Consider the following 22,615-nt stretch of genomic DNA (forward strand, 5'->3'; position numbering starts at 1 on the left):
AAGATCATTCCGAGCTGGCGCGAGATCAGGTCCAGACGCTCTATTAGCGTCTGCTGGTTGGTGACTGGAAAGAAAAAAAGAGGATTGTAAAGGTCAAATAACATGTGATTTTTTTGCCAAAAACTACAGCCCGTATCAGGGTGTTTCAAAATGGCTAAAAGTAACTAATTTCCATGAATCATACCAAAATCCCCCCAAATCCAAACTTTTAAAATTAACAAATTGTTTTATTGAGTTTATTATACACTTTACAGCGATATTATTCCATAGCACTTTATAATAGAAATTCAACAAGAGCACCGCCTTGCGGGTGCAGACCTCTCATCTATTTTCTTTTTAAAGGTGAAGGGACTCTCAATTTAAATCACAAAGGAGGGAGAGGTGGAGTGAAGAGCGGTGTATAGTGTGAAGGTGTGGACATTTATTACATTATCTTCCAAAAATGTGAAAAAAATGTACACAAAAAATAAAAACGGAGGGGGGGGGGGGGGGAATTCTTGGGTGCGATGGTTGGACGGTATTTCAAAAATAAAATAATAAAAATAAATATTTGTTTTTTAACCGTTTCAAAATAAAATGGGGGGAGGAGGGCACGGGGGAAGGTTTGGGTGGAGTCTATTGGGGTATGTCAGGTAAGTATCAATCAAATCTTATCATAAATAAAGAAGTTATAGCAATTTGAGCAAAATTTATTACCTTGAGTCAAGGTCATTCATTGGCAAGGTAAAATTCAACTTGCCAGGTACATTAACCTCATGATAGCATGAAAGTATTTGAAGTTTGAAAGCAATAGCCTTGATACTTTAGAAGTAAAGTGGATCGAAACACAAAATTTAACCATATATTCGAAGTTACTAAGTAAAAAAAGGGCCATAATTCCGTAAAAATGACAACCAGAGTTATGCAACTTGTCCTTTTACTGTCCCCTTATGATAGTTTGCGAGGGTTCCAAGTATGAAAGCAACATCTATGATACTTTAGGGGTAAAGTGGACCAAATAACAAAACTTAACCAAATTTTCAATTTTCTAAGTATAAAGGGCCCATAATTCCATCCAAATGCCATTCGGAGTTACATAACTTTGCCTGCACAGTCCCCTTATGATAGTTAATAAGTGTTGCAAGTATGAAAGCAATAGCTTTGATACTGTAGGAATAAAGTGGACCTAAACACAAAACTTTCAAATTTTCAATTTTCTAAGTATAAAAAGGGCACATAATTCTGTCAAAATGCCAGTCAGAGTTACATAACTTTGCCTGCACAGTCCCCTTATGATAGTTAGTATGTGTTGCAAGTATGAAAGCAATAGCTTTGATACTTAAGGAATAAAATGGACCTAAACCCAAAACTTAACCAAAATTTTCAATTTTCTAAGTATAAAAAGCGCACATAATTCTGTCAAAATGCACGCCAGAGTTATCTAACTGTGCCTGCCCAGTCCCCTCATGATAGTAAGTAAGTGTACTAAGTTTGAATGCAATAGCATTGATACTTTTTGAGAAAAGTGGACCTAAACACAAAACTTAACCGGACACCGACGCCAACGCCGACGCCAAGGTGATGACAATAGCTCATAATTTTTTTTTCAAAAAATAGATGAGCTAAAAATGAAGTTAAACATGCACATATAAACTATTGGAATACTGTTCTTTATAACCATATTAATAATGTTCCATCTTTCCCAATTTAATGGTTTATCACACTATTTTTCCCCAATACAAAAAGCACAGGCTGTAAAATATTATGAACAAAAATCACTGAATGACTCCTGATGTCTGCTGGTTGGTGAATAGAAAGAAAGAACAAGAGATGTGTTTGTCAATTGTAACTGGCTTCCAATCAAATTCATTATTACGATTAAAAAGGTTGACATTTTTGTTCAGGGAATTGAAAACTGTGATCAGTAAAGTGATGTGCTGGTCTTTACCGCAGCCCAAATCGCTTACATTGTTATAACAATTGTCCAATTAGTAACTCCTGAACATTTATTAGTTTGCAATTAACAGGTTCCATCTGTTTAACTATAAAATCATAAATAAATATTTTTGAAGGGTAATTGGGGGAACAATCTCTAGACAAATTTGGTCCCATTACCCCCATCCCCCACACTTCCCCCCGTTCCTCAATAAGCCTCAAATAATTGTCACAACAAGAAATTTTAGACACCGGACAATTTATAAAATTCTAACATTGGGAGATGGGGTAGGGGGCGGAGCAGATGGATTATTTTAAGTAAAGCTGCAGAAATTGGCTCCCTTTTTGTGCAAAAAGAGGCCTTAAACAATTGTCCCCCGACCAAAATAATTGGGCTAAAATAGGCCTTATCCCTTTCCCACTCAAAGGATAAGTAAAAATGGAAATGTGCAAACAGCATAAAACCAGAACAGCCAGCAAGTAACTCGCAGTCTGTTCAGGTTTTATGCTGTTAGCTGCTCATCAGTTTCTAAGAGTTAGAAATGAAGCCATTAAAACTTGAATCTAGTAAAAAAAGGTCTTTTATAAATTTAATTGTTTAAGGGACTAGAGAAGTATCAAAATACGTTTCTAAGTGGTAATGGGCTAAAGAATTTCCGCACATTCAAGATACTTCAATCTATCCTTGGTGCTAGACGGTACATGTACTCACTTTTCATGGCTCTGTGAAGCTTGTCCAAACATGTCTGCAGGCACGACTTGTCGATCGAGTTCGACTGCCTGTGCTTGTCCTGAAAAAGATATTGGTAATTTTATTGGAATTCTAATCCATTCGAAAATTATGAAAACTGGAAATATGAACAGTACTTAGCCTCTGACTTTGCCATTTTTCCTCATAATCATTGACAGTTTGTCATTTACACCAAATAAAATATACCTTTTCAAAGAATATAAGCACACCAAAGGGCACACTAAAAATCTTTTTACAATTTTAGCCAAAACAACACAACTTCCCCCATCCATTTAGTTCCTTTTTTTGTCAGTTGCTTACATCTGTAAAACAAGAAGTGGTCTTTTCCACACGTATACTGTATATGGGTCCATCAAACAAACCCATATCCCAAAGAGAAATTAAAGCAAAAATGGCAATCTAAAAAGAACAAGAGCTGTCACCATAGGATGACTTATGCGCCCTATAAACGCTTGATAGAAGTTATGAGCTTTTTTCGAAACCTAAACGCAGATTTCGAAACCTAAACACGGACCCTAAGTTTAAGGTCAAGGTCACAGGGGTCAAAATTTGTGTGCATATGGAAATGCCTTGTCCATATACACATGCATACCAAATATGAAGGTTATATCTCAAGGGACATAGAAGTTATGAGCATTTTTCGAAACCTAAACACAAATTTCGAAACCTAAACGCAGACCCTAAGTTCGAGGTCACAGGGGTCAAAATTATGGCGCGTATGGAAAGGCCTTGTCCATATACACATGCATACCAAATATGAAGGTTATATCTCAAGGAACATAGAAGTCAGGCCTTTTTCTGTCTATTTTGGGAAAAAGTACCAAGCAAAATTGAGTCGCGAAATCTTCCAAATTGGGAAGATAATAATAAGAATTATCATCGACAAAAGCATTATTTGGACAGGGGGTTTTCCAGTCATTTTGGATAAAAATCATATAAATTATGGTTATATATTTTGTAGGTTGTTTAAAAAATAAAATTGAGATATAGAGTCTAATAATCATATAATCATAAGTTATAAGACACTTCTTTCTAAAAAAAAAAAAAAAATTTTTTTTTTCTTTTTTTTAATTGGGATTTTTTTTGAGAATTGGGAACAAATATGCATATATGGCATTGGGAATGGATCCAACTATTGGACCCGTGAGATAGACAGAAAAAGGCCTGGAAGTCATGAGCATTTTTCGAAACCTAAACGCAAAGTGTGACGGAAAGACGGACAGACAGACGGACGGTGCGATCACTATATGCCCTCCTACCGGGGGCATAAAAACTCCAATAAATCAAACATTTTTTTTAATATACATGTATAAATTGTATTTAAATTACATCTAACTAAGTTTGTAACTATACAATTTACCATTTGATTCTTAAATAGTATAATAATAAATTGAATTAGAATGATGTGTTATGTTAAATATTAGTATTTCCCGAATCAGTGGACATTTTTTGTGCGCAAAAATTCCCGATTCTGAAACTGCTTTTTTCTCAAAATTTCCAGGAAAAGTACATGTAAATAAGTTATTATAGCTTCATTGCATCAAAAGTCTAAGGCTTATTGAAACGCTCTAGAGTCCCTTTCCTGGGTAGAACCAGTACTTGGGGTCTTTGGGGAAGATCTCAAGAACCCTGCCACAGTGGAGATCTAGTGACCTCCAGGCCGCTAGGAAGATCATATAAACAACACCACAGCAACCTTTTGTGAAGTTCTCTAGACATCCTATTAGAAATCCAACTTTTTAATGCCATTTTAAAGGTACATGTACATGAAACTGTCAAATTGGTCGCCTTTTTCAAATTGCACAATGTTTTATATCAGGGCCCTCAATCCATTTTAGGGGAAGCGGGTCGCTACCCATAGCATGGGGAATTTTCGCGGTGTTTCCCTTTTTGGGGGATTTTTAACTTACTCTCTTATTATTACATGTTTGCACTATATTCATTGCTTATTTCATAATTTAGTATGTTTGAAAAGATTAAATTAAAATGGAATTGAGATATAGTAATCATGAGACATCTATCCATAAAAAAAAGGGGGAAAAAGGTATACTTTTCAGAGGGGGGAATGCGGCCGAATTTCGGCCGTGGATTTGACGGATTGAGGGCCCTGTATATCAATGCATAAAGCAAATGTCACCAACTTTTAAAACATAAATTTTAGGGTATAAATTGCGCCTAATTAATAGTTAACCCTTTTCCACTCAGAGGCTAATGTACAAACATACATTCATCTGAATGAGTTTCAGCGTCTTCACAGTGTCAGTCCAGGACCTGTGCTGTCCCACACGGCCCCGCAGCCGCTCCATGAGGCTGTCCCTCCCGCCTCCGCCATCAACAATTTTGTCTGTAACAGAGCAGGCATAATATTGAATCCATAGGCACATCAACACTTGGCTGTAACAGAGCAGGCGTAATATTGAACACCATAGGCATATCAACAATCTTGTCTGTAACAGAGCAGGCATAATATTGAACACCATAGGCACATCAACAATCTCTTCTGTAACAGAGCAGGCGTAATATTGAACATCATAGGCACATCAACAATCTTGTCTGTCACAGAGCAGGCATAATATTGAACACCATAGTAACATCAACAATCTTGTCTGTAACAGAACAGGCGTATTATTGAACACCATAGGCATATCAACAATCTTGTCTGTAACAGAGCAGGCGTAATATTGAACACCATATGCACATAAACAATCTTGTCTGTAACAGAGCAGGCATAATATTGAACACCATAGTAACATCAACAATCTTGTCTGTAACAGAGCAGGCATAATATTGAACACCATAGTAACATCAACAATCTTGTCTGTAACAGAGCAGGCGTAATATTGAACACCATATGCACATCAACAATCTTGTCTGTAACAGAGCAGGCATAATATTGAATTCCATAAATTCCATGAGCACATCAACAATTTTGTCTGAAACATCACAGGCATAACAGTGTTTTTTTGGTCAATTATGTGGCCATTCTTCAGCCCCATTCCCTGCGTCAAAAGTATAATATTTTTCCATAATGATCAACTTAAATTCTCAACAACAAAAAAACCCTATGCAGCTTTCTGGGTTGAATCTTAGTATAAACGATAATTAAACATTTACTCTCATTTTCAAATACATATGTATTGGTTAGCAAAAAATATGGTACAATTATTTCAAAATTTTAATAAAACAATGTGTTTTTTTCCCAATCTCAAAGAGCCCCAAAATGGTAAACACCATAATATTGAACACCATTGACACAGATGTGACAAGCACTTGCCCAACTTGGATAATTTTATTGGAACTCGGGTCCATCAGTAAATTCTGAAAACTGGAAATATCAACTACTAAGCCACTGACTTCGGCATTTTTATCATAAACATTGGCAGTTTGTCAATAACAACTAATAAATGTACCTTTTCAATGAATTGTATATGCACACCAAATGGCATACTAAACAAAATCTTCATTTCACAATTTTAGCCAAAACAACAATTTCCCCAATCCATTTAGCTTGGGGTCTTCTAACACTAACAAATCATCCAATATGTGAAATGATAACGACTGTGAATCAAGAGTCAATCTTTTCATAGAATCATCAAACTGTCCCCAATCTGATTAGAGGCAACATGCAAGGAATTGTTTTGGCTTTCCCCTATGACGCAAATGAGAAATTGTCATCCGGCTTTTCTGATTATGTCACCATGTTAAAGCCCCACTTCACTACCATGATAGGACATGTACAGCATATTCTAGCTAAAACAAGAACTGAACAAGTTATTACCTTGCAAGTTGTTTCATCTTTTACCACATTTTAAATTGAATGCCTATCGCAAAAGTAATTAATCACTAAAACTGTGAACTTTTGGATACCAATTGTTAACAATTATTTGTCATAACATTGTTCAATATTCTTAAAAGCTATTCAAAAATCAAAAGGAACATTATCAAGAAACAGAGATATGGCTATGCATACCCAAAGTAAGCAATTGGGTACTTTAGTGTGCATTTATAGTATCTGGGTATAATGCATGTAATTTGCATTTATAGTACATTGTAGCTGTGTAGTAAACTACAGGTAACTTAAAAAAATAGGAAACAAGAGATGTGTTTGTCAGAAACACAAAGCCCCCTTCTGCGCCGCTTTGAAGCCATACATGTATATTTGACTATTGACCTTGAAGGATGACCTTGACCTTTCACCACTCAAAATGTGCAGCTCCATGAGATACACATGCATGCCAAATATCAAGTTGCTATCTGAAGCGACATAGAAGTTATGAGCATTTTTCGAAACCTAAACACAAAACCTTAACACAAAGAGTGACGGAAAGACAGACTGACAGACCCAGGGGTTTTTCTGCCTATTTTGGGAAAAGGAGTCTGACCAAATTGGGAATTGTTTATAGACAAAATTGGCCATTTTGGGAAATTTTGCTTGGATGAAACGGCTCATTTAGGAAAAAATTGTGAATTTATCATGCTTAAATAATTCAGCGGTTTAACAAATAAATTTGTTTTTATTTGTTATTTTGTCTTCTTTATATAAACAGATGCAATATTGGGCATGTTCAACGTTTATTCAAGTAAGTACTGCAGTTTTGTTTTTCAGTTACAGTTACACTCTGAGAAAAGAACTGTACAGTCAAAACCTTATAGCAGATATTTTTTACCAAAACAAACACTGGTTAGTCACACAAGTTATAAGACACTTCATTCTTAAAAAAAAAAAAAAAAAAAAAATTTTTTTTTGGGGGGGGGGGGGGGGGGGGAAATTGAGAAAAAAATTCTAATTTCATTTCAGTATCGGGTCCGTTTGCTTTGGGAGTGCCTCCCTTTTCCGGAGGCGCAGACAGTGCTGAAAAACCTCTGGGACCGATCACTATATGCCCTCCTTCGGGGGCGTAAAAACCAATAAACAAAACAACAGTTGTTCATGAAAAACACAAAATTGAATAGTAATTCATGTTGCTAATTGCTGAAGGAGCATGGTACATGTGTAAGTCCAATAAATGAATGTTTATTTATAGGTGTACAATAAGTACAGTAGTAAATATGTATTGCTCCAATAGCAATGGATAAATGGCAAATTGTTAATCGATGACAATCGCTGATAGTCTAGTCAACAATCAAAAGTTAATAATTAATATGATGCATTTCAAGGAATCTCAATTAGTAATGCATTTCTATGAATATAATTAATTACATTAGGGGGCGGATTTTAAGTCAGTGGATAGAAATATGCCTGGAAGGCATTGTTTGTTTACAGGTCACTTATTCAGCCTTTTTTCCCCTTCCTTATAAAGTACCGGCAAACGGCACTTTCTTACAGTTGTAATGGCGAAAAACACTAAAAATTTACCAGTTTACTGTCCAAAAAAACAAAATTGAAGGTGTTTTTTTATAAATAAAATGCAACATTTAATTTTCCTATGCATCTTTATGGCTTGAATCTAAGTATACATAATATTAACAACATGACAACACTTGGTTATCAATGTTTATGTATTTGTTAGCAACAAATCAAATACACCAATTTCCCAATCTGATGACTTCAAAATGCCAAATTTTCCAAACTTAAGTTTTTTCTAGCATTTTTTCCCAATTGGGCTGGTACCAGAGCTCCAGATAAGGATTAAGTCAAAAGGGTATATTACCCTCTGATATTATTGTTAAAGCATATTTTACTCCTTTGTTTCATCCATAAAGGATACTTAGGAATATTGAGGGGTATTTTCTATTTACACAGATAACTGATATATTACATGGCGTGTTTAATCTTGAAATATTATTATTGGTTATTTATATAAATAGATGCAAAGGAAAGAAGTGAAAATGATGATATGAACAGACTTTCTTTAAAATACTTTAATTGATTAAAAATACGTGCCAAGATTTTTATTGCGTAATGTTACGTACCTGGCTGATTTTTAATGCGTTTTTTAAATTTTTCAATGCGTAATTACGCAGATACGCATCTTATCTGAAGCTCTGGCTGGTACCGGTTCTTTTTCCAATTGTGCAAAAAAAAAATCACTGTAATTGCTGGTAGACTATACTCAGAGATGAAATTGGCACAATGTTGAAGCTTATCCTTACATCACAGAGTAACTCGCAGTCTGTTCAGGTTTTATGATGCATAATGCTGCTCATCAGTATCTAAGGGTTGGAAAGGACGCCTTTAAGTCTTGAATCTGGTTAGAAAGGTCTTTAATCAAATGTAATTTTTTTAAGGGACAACAAATACGTAAATATACGTACATGTATCTACATGTAAGTGGTAAAGGGTTAAATCAGCACTATTGATTTTGTATTTTATATTCAGACTTTGATTACCATAATGATAAATTCATACAGTAATGTACAATGTACTACTACTAGGAAGAACTGTCATAATAATAAATAAATATCATGACAGTTTATAACTATTGCAATATTATTACGATAGAGATTATACATGTAGCTCTCAGTGATTTCAACTGAAGCAGAATCCTAACTTTTGATGCAAGCATTCTGCAATAACCCTTTGCATGCTGGGAAATTTGTCGTCTGCTAAAATGTCATCTGCTGAATTTCTTAAATTAGCATTTTCTTCGATTTTTTTCAAAGAATACTACATGTATCAGAATAGCAAACAGTTTGGATCCTGATGAGACGCCACGTTCTGTGGCGTCTCATCTGGATCCAAACTGTTTGCAAAGGCCTTCAAAATTCGGTTCAAGCACTGAAAGAGCTAACTTTTGATGCAAGCATGCTGCAAAAATGCCACTTTTGTTGACTTCTCCATATTATTTGCCTTGCATCATTTTCATGACTGTACAATGTTACACTAAAATGAACACACAGATGTTCTTTATCTGTCCATCTTACACAAATTGATGTGTGTGTGTTTTGTGTTAATTTATACATAAAAACGAGTGTAGAGCAATCAACAAATATTCAGAAAACGAATCTAGACTTCAAATCTTCCAATATTTTAACCCATAAAAATTAATTTTGACCCTGAACAATTTCAAACACTTGGTCATTTACATGTAACTCCTTGCTTTCAAAAGCTATTGAAATCACTGGTTATCATAATACAATAGATAAAGCATTTTTGTCAGTTTAAGCCACCATTAAAATAAATAAATGAAATATTTTTTTATAGTTTTCCATTATGGAAAGCAAAGAACGTTGGGTTCAACAACCTTTTGCCATGAACGAATGAACAACAGCTCCATGAAGCTTATACCATCTTTGCCAGTGACCAGGCTTGCTAGCGAGGCAGTCTATTTATTGATCTTTCCTAATGAACATTCAACTTGAGAACGGCTGTTATAATTCCCTGTCGTGCAATAGAGACGAGAGACACTAAAGTAAATCTCCCAAGTTTTAAGAATGAACTAAACTATTAAGTCATGTCAACAAAAACATGTGATTTTCAGTAGCACAGTAAATTGAAGACGAACATGAAACACATGAACAATAATGATGCCAACCATTTGATACATTTATAAAGAAACAACACAGCGATTTTTTTCCTTTTTGTAAAGGGTACACTTCTGTACTTTCCCAATTGAGGGACTTACATAAATATGCATTCATTTTACGTTTGGTACTTCATTTTGAGGGGAAATATGATACCAATGAAAAACTTCAAAACTTACAGCTACATGTATGCAATACGATTGCTACTCCACCAACACCATGATTTGGACCTTTCAACCAAACACAGTCTTATTGGCACAGTCTTACATTTACCAGAAAGCGCAAGAAGATCAATAGTATTGCCATTTTCAAAGTGACAAGAAAACACCTTCATGATTGTGACAACTTACAATTTTTCTAAAGTCTTGAGTGGAAACATTTTGGTTTTAAAGTCTATGAAAGTAACCGCTCCAGTCATTTCTAAGGCCAAATGTTCAGAGGTTGATTTGGGACGAAACTGGGAGAAGTGGAGATCAAAAGTCCAAGGATGAAAATGTCTATGAATTGCATTGTCCAAGGCTGAAAAGTGGAAATGTCCGGGATGAAGTCTAGCAGTGATTTCCACAGGATTTTTTATGACGCCCCGGGGCTGTTTGGGGGGGGGGGGGGGGTACTTATTACTTTTCCCGACGCTATTCAATACTGGATAATCTCATATATTCCAGTTTAAAAAGCAAAATCTGGTAAATATTTATGATAAAAGCTCATGAATTTCAAGAAACACAAACATTCGCCATTATTCTAAAGTATCAATTACATTTTGGCATAGATGTTAGTTGTAACTATTTAAAGATATGATAAAGATATGATAAAATGTCCGATTGGGGCTTTTTTTCCCTCTGAACACGCGTTAATCGCCTGACGTGATGTTCAACATGTCTGCATAATTTTCACGCGCTTTTTATTGAGACAAAGGATAAAGCACTGTTTATTTGATGCTAGAATTTGTTAATATTTGTTAGCATTAAAATTCAGAAGCGTGTTTCGGATTACAAATTTAATAATACTCATTTGATAATCGACAGAAACATTTACAGTTGTTAATTCAATGATAATTTCTTTAATTTCTACGAGTTCAATACATGTGTTGACCCTCCCTATTATGCATGAAATGCACAATATCCACAAGGATTACACCCGGTTGCCATATGTCTTCTTAGTTCATGTAAGTGGCCGAGACTCATCATATGCATGATCTAAATGCAGGTAGTACTGCCCACGAGTGTTGTCGCTTATTCAAAGCGTGCGCTCTCATTGGCCAATATCGATTTTCCATTACAACAACGATCCGCCTTTAGGTGGGTAAAGAGATGCATGACGCAATTGACAGAGGATCATAAATCGGCTCTAACAATTTTGGGCGAAGTCGATATTGCTTCGATCTTAAGAATGCCTAATTGCAGTATGAAAAATACACACTTATCAGAAAATTTCAAGTGCCCCGTGGTCTCTAATTTCGACTTTTAAGCGCCCCGGCGAGGGACCGTTAAATGGCCTGTGGAAAGCACTGGTCTAGATAAGGTAAGTGTCCAGGAAAAAATAGTATATAACATCCTGTAAACATGTCGAAGTCCAAGGGTAAAAACTTGGTCTGATCATATGTTTCTTTGTGTTCCATGTCAACACTTAGAGCGAGTTGTAATTACGCTTGTTTGTGTTTATGAAATTCTTAAACATATTCATCGAGACTTGGACCCCGTCATCCGGGTTATAATGGAGCTGCAGTGTATTAATTTAAATATGCTTCATTCATTGACATTATTTAAAGTGACAGTTCAGGCAAATTACTGTACTTAAAGTCATCAATATTTTCGATGCAAACTCTTGAAACTTTATTGAAAACTGACCAATGTAGTTTGCTAGCGCTAATTATAACCAATAATGTTCGCACCTTCTCTAATTGGCGCTGATAAAGGTAAGATTGTTATCAGTTTGGCCATGATAGTAATTGAATTAGACCAATAGGCAATTGGCTTCACTGTTTTAAACACTCGTTAACGGTTATTCGCTCCCACTAATCCACTAATCATAATAATGAACTTGTCAATGATATCAACTAATGAGGGCCTATTTATGATCACCTGATAACAGGACTAGTATATCGGCATGTGACAAAAAGGCCCCTACTCCTACATGTACAAGTGACTCCAAAGTGTCCTCCCTCTTTCCCCACCACGATTTATCACAACTGTGATATATTTCGGACATGTATAACAAACAAATCGGATATTGACTAAGGCAGTTTCTATTTTTATTTATTTTTTCGAAGTCAAAAATTGGCCAGTTTGTGCTAACGAAAGGTAATTTTTTAAGACGAAATTTACTACTGGCGAAAATAAATGTTTTTACAGAATACAGTACAGCCAAAGCGGAACAAACGTATTTCGCGATCCGCGGCGGCAAGGCGAAACGAGTCGATGCCGCGTCAGTCGTTGAAGCCGCGTCAGTATGCGGCGGCAAGTCAAATTTCGCCGCAAAACTTCGCATCTGTCCGCCGAGGCATGCCGCGATCCGTGACATGATGCCGAGTCGATGCGCATCATGAAATAAAAAATCTTTTTAAAATTATTAGTTACATGTAGTTAAAAAATTTTGAAAGAACAATTATAATAAAAATTAAAATCATAATAAATTTATTGTGCGCGGATTGTATTAGCATATACATGTAAGCATAGTTAATGAGTCTGGCCAATTATTAAGTTTGTTTCCCGCCCGTAGCGTATGTATTTCACACATAAACAAGGTCACGTAATTATGTTTTCGCACATACAAGTGGTCAAGGCTCCAGCATATGGTGGATTTATAAATTAATTGCATGTTGATTCCGCTATTATATTTTAGCTGAGAGAATTAGCAGTTTGAAGCCACATCAATAATCAAGACGGTGACGACGTATTTGTAATTTTGTTAATTATCAGCTTATTATAACTATTGTTTGAATATGAGTATATAAACACGTTTTATTTTGTTCATATTATACAGTTACTATCGCTACTAATTACCCGATAATTCCGTATATTACAGTTTTAAAGCAAATGCTGGTAAATATTTACGATACACAAACATTCTCGATATTTCCTTAAGTATCAAATACATTTTGGCATTTGTTACTATTTATAGAGATGATGAAATAACGTCTAATCGGGGCGGTTTTTTTTCTCCACTGAACACGCGATTTACGCCTGACGGGATGTTCATGTATTTATACAACACAAAATACACCCAAACTTTCCATGCGGCGTTCTACATGTATGCATAATTTTCGCGCGCTTTTTATGAAACAAAGGATATTTTAGCACTGTTTATTTGACGCTAGAATTTGCCAAAGGATGCGTTAGCATTACAATTGGGAAGTGTGTTTCGGATTACAAATTTAATAATGATAATCGAACGAAACATAAACAGTTGCGAGTAATTAATTCTACGCTACACATACATGTATGTACATGTAGGTGGATATCTTTTCACTCGATCCGCCGCGTACGTATGCGGCGGATTTACTCCGCGAAAGTACGCGAGGTTAATACAGACTCGGCGTCGCTGCGCGGATCGATGCCGAGTGCCACGGCGATACGCCGCGTGAACACACGATTCGGCCGCCGCGGACTAATAATCTGGCCGTGGCGTAGCCGCGGATTATGTTTGTGCCGCTTTGGCTGTACTGTACATAGGTTAGACACTAAGGCACGTACGACAGACATTGTCTAGTAAGATTGGTGGTCAGGCAGGCTAGTAAAACTGCAGGTTAGCTTGTCTGACTGTTCGTACATAAAACAAGAAGGCCAAGATGGCCCTAGTTCGCTCACCTGAGAGGAGTCAGTTCATTCAATCTTTACCAAACATCAAACTTGACCTAGATATTGTCAAGACAAACATCCTGGTCAAGTTTCATCATTATTGAACCAAAACTCTGGCATATGGAGTGATATTGTTTTTGTATGATTTGACCAGGTGGCCTATATTTTGAGTTGACCCCCTAACAAACATCAAACTTTGCTAACAAAAAAAAATATAATGACCAAGATTCATAAAATCTGAAACAAAATTGTGACCTCTAGTGTTTACAAGGATTTTGTATAATATAATGAAAATTTGGACAATCTAAGGGCAATAACTATGGCATTAATTATGTTATATATATAAAACCAATCTTTTCACCAAGTTTCATGATGATTGGGCAAAAAATGTGACTTCTAGAGTGTTCACAAGCTTTTATATAAATATAAGAAAACTGCCCCCCCCCCCCCCCCCCCCCCCCCCCCCGCCTGCCATGTTATTCAACTGACCGGACCCATTTTCAAACTCAACTTTCATATCAAAGAAACAATTTTTTTGACAAAATTTCATGAAAATTGGGCCAAAATGTGACTTATTGTGACTTCTAGTGTTTACAAGGTTTCTCTATAGCCAAATAAGGAAAACTGCCCCCCCCCCCCCGGCAGCCATGTTATTCAACTGACCGGAACCATTTTCGAACTCAACTCTCATTATCAAGGAAACAAATGTTCTGACCAAATTTCATGAAAATTGGGCAAAAAATATGACTTCTAGTGTTCACATGTTTTCACTACAGGGATTTCAATAGATTTTAAAAGCAATCAATGACCCCCGGTCTGAAATTTTGAGGAGTCAAATTGAAAAATGTTGGGGTCAATTTTGGAGCGGAAAGGCATTCATGTATAGTGATTGGTGTACGCTGTAGATGGAAATTTGTACCAGCAAATCATGTGGCTGTAGAAAAACGATATGCTTCAGTTCTATAAATGGACATGATGAAATATACATGTTCTTAAATTAAAGTGTTGTCGCATTAAATTTTAAAACGGGTATTTTTTTCACAACTTTCTCGCCATAAGTAATTAATTGCGCACCATAAAGGTGTGATGATGATGCTCGGCACCGTCTTAAAAGTACTTTTTAATTACCGAATTACAACTTTCACAAACAATAAATCCGATCCGAGTTAACACAGTTCACAAACGATTATGTAACGGTTACGATTTAAGCAATTAACTTAGTCAATGACGTCATATGAAATACATTTAAAGTTCTCAATTCGCTAGACGCTACCCGCTAATCGGCGCCACTTCAAAGGCCTGCTTTTAACTTTCATGACCACGTGCTGTATTGTGTAAACTTATTTCGCAAAAAGTGTAACTAAAAACAGCGCCGTGCTCGTTGTCAATTAATACGCGTTAATTGGTCTTTCCGATATAAACAATTGTTGATCTCGCAGTTTGGATTTAAGTGTTCACAATGTATAATACGGGACAAAAAGAAACTTTGAGTGTATGGCAATCAATAGTAGATCGTTTTGTTTACAAAGCAATTAGTCAAAGGTGTTGTTTTTGGATTTTATTATGGATTGTGCACCATAATTCAAAGGTACTGTTTTAAAGGCATATGCATGAGCAACTAATTTCCCAATCAATGCGCATATGCACTCTTTAAACGATGACATGTTTATTGGAAGAGATTAGATAAGATAAACGACGCCTGTGGTACCCCCTCTATGTATTGACCGAGTTTCCAATACTGGGGCATGAATGTCAATTAGGAGCATAACGGGTTTTATATCATGGAAATATGGTCAGATGTAAACTGACTGACGCGCATGTCAAATTTTCGGTGCGTCAAAATGACGCACGGCAGAAAAAATGGTCGGGTCAAATACGAGTGATTTTCAAATTGCTCGCGTCAAAACACAGGATTCTGCGTCTATTGAAATCCCTGCACTATATACATATAGAGAAAAATGCCCCGTCCACTGGCGGCCATGTTTTTTCACAGATCTGGACCATTTTCGAACTCGTCAGAGATATCAATAAAACCAATGTTTTGACCAACTTTTATGATGATTGGACAAAAATTGTGACTTCTAGAGTGTTTACAAGGTTTCTCTATAGCCAAATAAGGAAAACTGCCCCCCCCCCTGGCAATCATGTTATTGAACTAACCGGAACCATTTTCGAACTCAACTCTCATATCAAGGAAACAAATGTTCTGACCAAATTTCATGAAAATTGGGCCAAAAATGTGACTTCTAGAGTGTTAAAGAAATAACTGAGAGCTTTTAGCGTACATATTTACCAGAAGTGATTTATAAAAACGGAATTAACGGGATTATCAGGTAATAAATAGAAACTTGAAAACAGGGATTTCAATAGACGCAGAATCCTGCGTTTTGACGCAGCAAATTAAAAATGCCTCATTTTTGACGCAACCCTTTTTTATGCTGTGCGTCATTCTGACGCGTCGAAAATTTGACCCGTGCGTCAGTCAGTTAACATCTCGAGTTCCATGGTAATAAATCCCGCTGTGCTCCTAATTGAAATTAATGTTTCAGTATTTGAAACTCGGTCTATAATCGAGGGAATACCCCGGGCGTTGTTTATCTTATCTCATCTCTTCCAATACACATGTCACCGTCTAAATAGTGCGTACCCACTTACTGGGTAACTAGCAGCAGTGATTACGTGATAATTGATTGACCATCCGATAATTGCAGGTTTTTTGCAGACTTTTCAGACGGCACGGTTAAAGAAAGTCGGCAAAATTAATTAAAGTAAAAACTATATTGATCAAAGGTCTATTAATTACGTAGATCCAATAGTAGATCTACTGTAAGTCCAGCGAGTTTTGTCAGTTGTTAATCCACCGATAATTACGACTAACACCCATCTTATATAAACTGGAATCACAGTTCATTTTTTATACTAACAAGTAATAATACTACACATAAACATTGAGAAAACACATTTTCTCGATAAGATATAAATTATCCGAGTAGAATTAAATTGCTGCGTCATGACCTTCGACATTGTAAATGGCGGACTTAACATTCAACCCGCGTTCCATTCAAACAGGGCTTTTTTTCCTGACTTTGTGAAGCGGCCCTGGCCCCCTTATTTTGTGAAAAAATGAGTCGCGAACTTTTCAAAATTGTGAAAAAATGAGTTGCAATCTTTTCAAAATTGTGACAAATTGAGTCGCGAAACTTTTCAAAATTGTGAAAAATTGAGTCGCGAACTTCTTAAAATTGTGAAAAACCGAGTCGTGAAATTATTAAAATTGTGAAAAATGGCCCATTTTGTAAAAATTCACGGCCATGTTAGGTTTGTGAATTGTCCTTTTCAAAATTGTGAAATGTCCTTCCACGGCCACTCATAAAGAAGGAAAAAAAGCCCTGATTCAAAGCTGGCGATTCAAATTGCAAGTAATGGCGATTCAATAATGGAGAAAGCATTAACTGGATCTAACAAACATTTGATAAGGTTTGTTAAACCCGATAACAACAAGAAAAATTTGGATTATTAAGGTAAAACTACTACAGGTAAGGCATTCCAAAGTGTACATATTTCGGACATGTATAGTATTCGGATAAACAGTAATAGATATACTAGATGTTCCATGCATTTAGATTGTGTTTTGTTAGAAAAGCTCTCATAGGGATGGTGATAATATAATGACGATAAATATGTGATGAAAAGGTGCTACCGGTACATATCTTAAATTATTTAAATGTGTTAAGACTTAAATGTGTTATAACTTTAGTATAAGGAAGTATATTTAATGTACCAATTCATTAAAATATGTTGTGTTATGTATCATGGTATTGTTATTTAATAAAGCAGTATAACTTTTTAAGATATTGTGTTACTCTAAGAGCATATTTTTATCTAAAAAACTGAATAATACAGACAAAAACACAATTAACGCGCTTCAAAATTGACCCCACCATTTTTCAATTTGACTCCTCAAAATTTCAGTCCAGGGGTCATTGACTCCTGGTTTTTAAAATCTATTGAAATCCCTGTTGAAAAGTAGTAACTAGTAAGTATACAGTAATAGAGTCAGGTTGAAACGGATGTATTGGGGAATCGTTAGAGTCGGGATTTGACTATTTGTGCGGGAAAATTTTAAAACAATTAAACAATATAAATATATATATATTTAAATGACTGGGTAATTTTCTTGAAGAGTCATAGCGCACCAAATGACGTCTTTTGACGCTGTTTTTCTTTGAGTTATAACGCACCACAGAACGTGAATTGACACGTTAAATTTTTAAAAAATCAACGTCGGGAGGGGACACCCGTCCCGAATCACCCCTATCAGCCCCGGGCCGCATGACAAAAATCCTGTGGAAAGCACTGGACGTTTGCCATCGGCCGGTAAATTGTTGGCAGACGACAATATCAACTGTGTATTCCAAGTATACAGTGTCTACGCATGATTGACCCAATATTATGCATGAGCGAACTCAATGTTGATTGGCAAGTTACCACCAGCGCTTCAATAACAATAAGGTCAATCGATGTCTCATGTTCTGGTATAGACCGGGTTTCCTTTACAGTTCGAAATGTGAACACTTTCATTGAAACAAAGAGAAAAAATTAGGTAGGGTTGGGCCACCGGAAACAAACAATATTTTTTGTTAAATCTAAGAAGTATTATAATTAACAAGTTATGTATTATTTTTTTATTGATATTTACATTAAAATGAAATTTTATTCTTCACGGAATGACCAATATATTTAACTGTTTTTTTCACTTTTAATCGATAAGCTAAGAGCACTGACACCTACGAAAAGAGTGCAGCCAATTTTGAGAATTATTTTTACTGTGCCGTGACGTCATTTTTCATTGTCAAAAAGAAAGTGCAGTTTCTTTGTGTACTAAATCTTTTTTTGTTTGTTCGATTTCTTTTCGCAATTTGTATCGATGTGGCAGGCGTTCTGGAACTGAATTTATATTTCTCAACTTGAAAAACAGCACTCGCCCGGTGGGTTGAATATTGTACAAACTTGACTCGCCAGACCGTCAACTTCACTCGCATATGAGAGCGGTCGAGTGGATTCTTCAAGGCCTGTATTATGCGAGCATAACATTTCATGTAAGTTATTTTAATTTGCGCATTATGGAAATATTTACAATCTATTTGTGTTTATTTATGCCAGAAAATAGTTTATGTGGCTAATATTTCCGATTAAACTGCTACCCAGATTCTGGGCGGCACATTTCTATGGAAAATCAGGTTAGCAGTTGCAACTCCCAGCGACCCAGAGGGTCAATAGCTGGGAGTTGGATTATTGCAACTAAAACACAGCCATATTATTTTATCATACATTAAATAGTATATAAATAACAACTTTATTAACAACGTGCACCATGTTGTCCACTAATAATTACATTTTTTATTCCTCTAGACATCTGTGTTAGCACTGCAACAGCTGTATTTACATGATCTTCAAAGTAATTTTGTTGCTTGCATTTTCTAAAAATGTTCAGTGAAATATCAAAGATATGTAATGATTAGGTAAACTTTCAACATTGTATTATTTGAATCAAAAATAAACAATGACCAATGGCATTTTTTAGGGTCAAATAAGATCACGTAAGTAATATATTGATTGACAATTGTAAAAATAATTATGGAAATCTGTATTATATTCTTGTTGACCTATAAAATTGTCAGCGAGAAAATCCAACGTTTAAGAGCGAATTGGATAAATACCATCATTTTTTTTATTAATTATAGATGGGGCACAAATAATTTCGCGGTTTCAGGTCCATACAAACATTATACCTGGCGGAAACTTGTCTGTTTCCAAGATTTCAGGGGAAAGCCCCATATGGGCAGCCATTTTGTTTCACATCTGAGAGCGGCCTCTATTGGCGAACGTTATTTCGTGGAATATTATCAACATTGTTGTAGCTTTGTATGATAACGGTTTCCGCGCATTTCACAGTGCACTATTGCCACGACATTCTACACTTTGAAGATATAACACAGGTTAAATATCCATATAATAAATTTCGGAAATTGTCAGGCAATTCTAAATGAAAACAAGCACCGATCAGCAAACTTATTCTAGATTGGTTGGTTAATTTTCGACGTCATGGCTGAATAAAAAACAGGAATTGTACTTTTGGACGAAATATCCGAAAATGAGACAGAGTTGTTTCCCCTACTCTATTTTTTTTTTATAAAAAATTCATTAATTAACGCAACGTTTTGTAAAATAAAACGTTTAAAAGGACTTACAAACTATATTTATAATATTTAAAGATTATTTGAGTGTATTAAAGTTATTTTGTAATTTAAAGTAGCGTAAAAGAAACAAGAAATATCTTTTAAAAAAAAGGGTATACGGCGTTGATTGTGGTTGTGGTTGATGAAAGATAAAGAGTTATATCAATGAGACAGCAAGTGCTTTTTTCTGCGCAGTTCTTAGCAGCATCACATGCAAATCATTTACGTTGCGCCATATTTCGTGGCTTATTTCGCATTATTAGATATTATTGACCATATATCTATCGATAAGGTACGGAATATCGTTAGGGCCATCGTGGCTACACATTTAAATCCAGAGGGCGAGAATGCGAGAACGCGAGAGTACGATGACGAGAATGCGAAAGTACGATGACGACAGTGCGACAATACGATGGCGAGAACGCGATAGTACGATGACGACTATGCGACAGTACGATGACAACAGTGCGACAATACGATGGCGACAGTACGATAGTACGATGGCGACAATGTGAGAACGCGATGGTACGATGACGACAATGCGACAATACGATAACGACTATGCGACAATAAGATGCGACTATCGCATTGTCGCCATCGTACAATCGCACTGTCGCCATCGTATTGTCGCACTGTCGCATTGTTGTCATCGTGCTATCGCGTGCTCGCATTCTCGCAATCGCATTCTCGCCATCGTATTATCGCACTATCGTCATCGTATTGTCGCATTCTCGTAATCGTACTGTCGCGTTCTCGCATTGATTTTAATGTGTAACCACGATGACCCTCAACGGTATTCCGTAATATGGAACAGAAATACACAAGAAGAATGGAAATTGTATGAAAATAAACGGGTCAATGGCCACACACGAATATTTTAACAGTACATATTTGAAATATTAATACGCGCGTTCTTCGAACAGACATGTTGTAGTGGTTTTTCGGACATAGTTATTTGATACGATTGTTAACAGTATCGTGAATCATCGCGCTCATGCTTAATAAATTGGTCGCTATGGTGGAATAATTCTTATTAAATTAATCAAAACTAGCACTTATCATAGAATTATTGAAAAAAATCTTTTATTGACATACCATAATTATATCGCCGAATATCTGCAATAAAGATATTTCTGGTCATGTCCACCGGGTTAACGCGACTGAGTTTATATAATGATTCTTGTACTGACCGCGAACTGAACTTTATACATTGCGAGATGGAATGCAATGCATTAAAGTGAGGTCACGATTCCACTGCTGGAACGACGGTTTGTTTAAAGCTTTATACTAAAATATACGTGATCACAGAATACAATGCGGTAGTAATTACTAAATATGAGAACACGGCCTTTAAGTACAAACGCTATGGCGCTGGCAATCTTCTAAATGTAAAGGGGCACACACAAACGATATTGATGTTGTGAGTTGAGTGTGAAACTGTTCTATCCCTCAAGCCTTTTTATAAGAGATAAAGTAGCTTCACGCTGAATACGCATTAACATCGTTACAAAGACGCGGTCGTGTTTCCGATGTTCTGGGGAATTATGCTCAAATCAGCCAATGGGATAAATGAAGTGTATTCATTCTGATCTAGCCGCGGGAAATTTTATTTGAAAGTTATTAGACACTTACACTCAGGTAAGGTGAAAAGCTGGCTTAGACAGCTATGCCGAAAAACACTTTATTTTCGACGATTTTTAATTAAATGCTGCTTAAGAAAGCAAATAACGATTTATACAAATGCCTAAATTAAAAAATTAAATTATTAATGTTCAATAGATCCTGAAGTAATAAAACAAGTATCTTGTCAAAAATCTCTAAAAATTACGGAACACCGTTAGTACCATCGTGGTTACCATATTGCGATAGTACGATGGCGACCATTCGATAGTACGATGGCGACAACGCGATAGTACGCGACTATGCGATAGTACGATGGCGACAGTGCGATAGTACGATGGCGACAGTGCGATGGCAAAAGTGCGACAAAACGATGGCGACAGTGCGATAGAACGATGGCGACAATGCGATAGTGCGATAATACGATGACGACAGTGGGACAATACGATGGCGACAGTGCGATAGCACGATGGCAACAATGCGATTATACGATAACGACAGTGCGACAATACGATGGCGACAGTGCGATAGTACGATGGCGACAATGCGATAATACGATGATGACAGTACGACAACGCGATAGTACGATGGCGACAATGTGATAGTACGATGGCGACAATGCGATGATACGATGGCGACAGTACGATATCACTATGTCATTTTCGCCATCGTACTATCGCCTTGTCGCATTGTCGCCTTCGTACTATCGCGTTGTCGTACTGTCGTCATCGTATTATCGCATTGTCGCCATCGCACTTTCGCATGGTCGCCATCGTACTATCGCATTGTCGTCATCGTACTATCACATTGTCGCCCTCTGGATTTTAATG

At 36.3% G+C, this 22,615-nt stretch overlaps 2 protein-coding genes across 17 annotated transcripts in view; one reads left to right on the forward strand and one right to left on the reverse strand.

Annotated features, from left to right (window-relative positions):
* Positions 1–20,020, reverse strand: part of LOC127856539 (serine-rich adhesin for platelets-like) — a 187,284-nt gene extending 167,264 nt beyond the window's left edge. The window contains exons 1-2 of the mRNA XM_052392799.1: positions 19,719–20,020; positions 4,891–5,009 (exon numbers count right to left, since the gene is read on the reverse strand). Coding sequence (XP_052248759.1) covers positions 4,891–5,009; positions 19,719–19,776 — 177 coding nt within the window. The 5' untranslated portion in view covers positions 19,777–20,020. The remainder of the gene's footprint in view (positions 1–4,890; positions 5,010–19,718) is intronic.
* LOC127856542 (mediator of RNA polymerase II transcription subunit 24-like) overlaps positions 1–22,615 on the forward strand; it is a 225,511-nt gene that overhangs the window by 106,019 nt on the left and 96,877 nt on the right. The gene's annotated exons all lie outside the window — the stretch shown is intronic.

The sequence above is a fragment of the Dreissena polymorpha genome, chromosome 13 (assembly GCF_020536995.1).
Source record: "Dreissena polymorpha isolate Duluth1 chromosome 13, UMN_Dpol_1.0, whole genome shotgun sequence".
NCBI classification, from domain to species: domain Eukaryota; kingdom Metazoa; phylum Mollusca; class Bivalvia; order Myida; family Dreissenidae; genus Dreissena; species Dreissena polymorpha.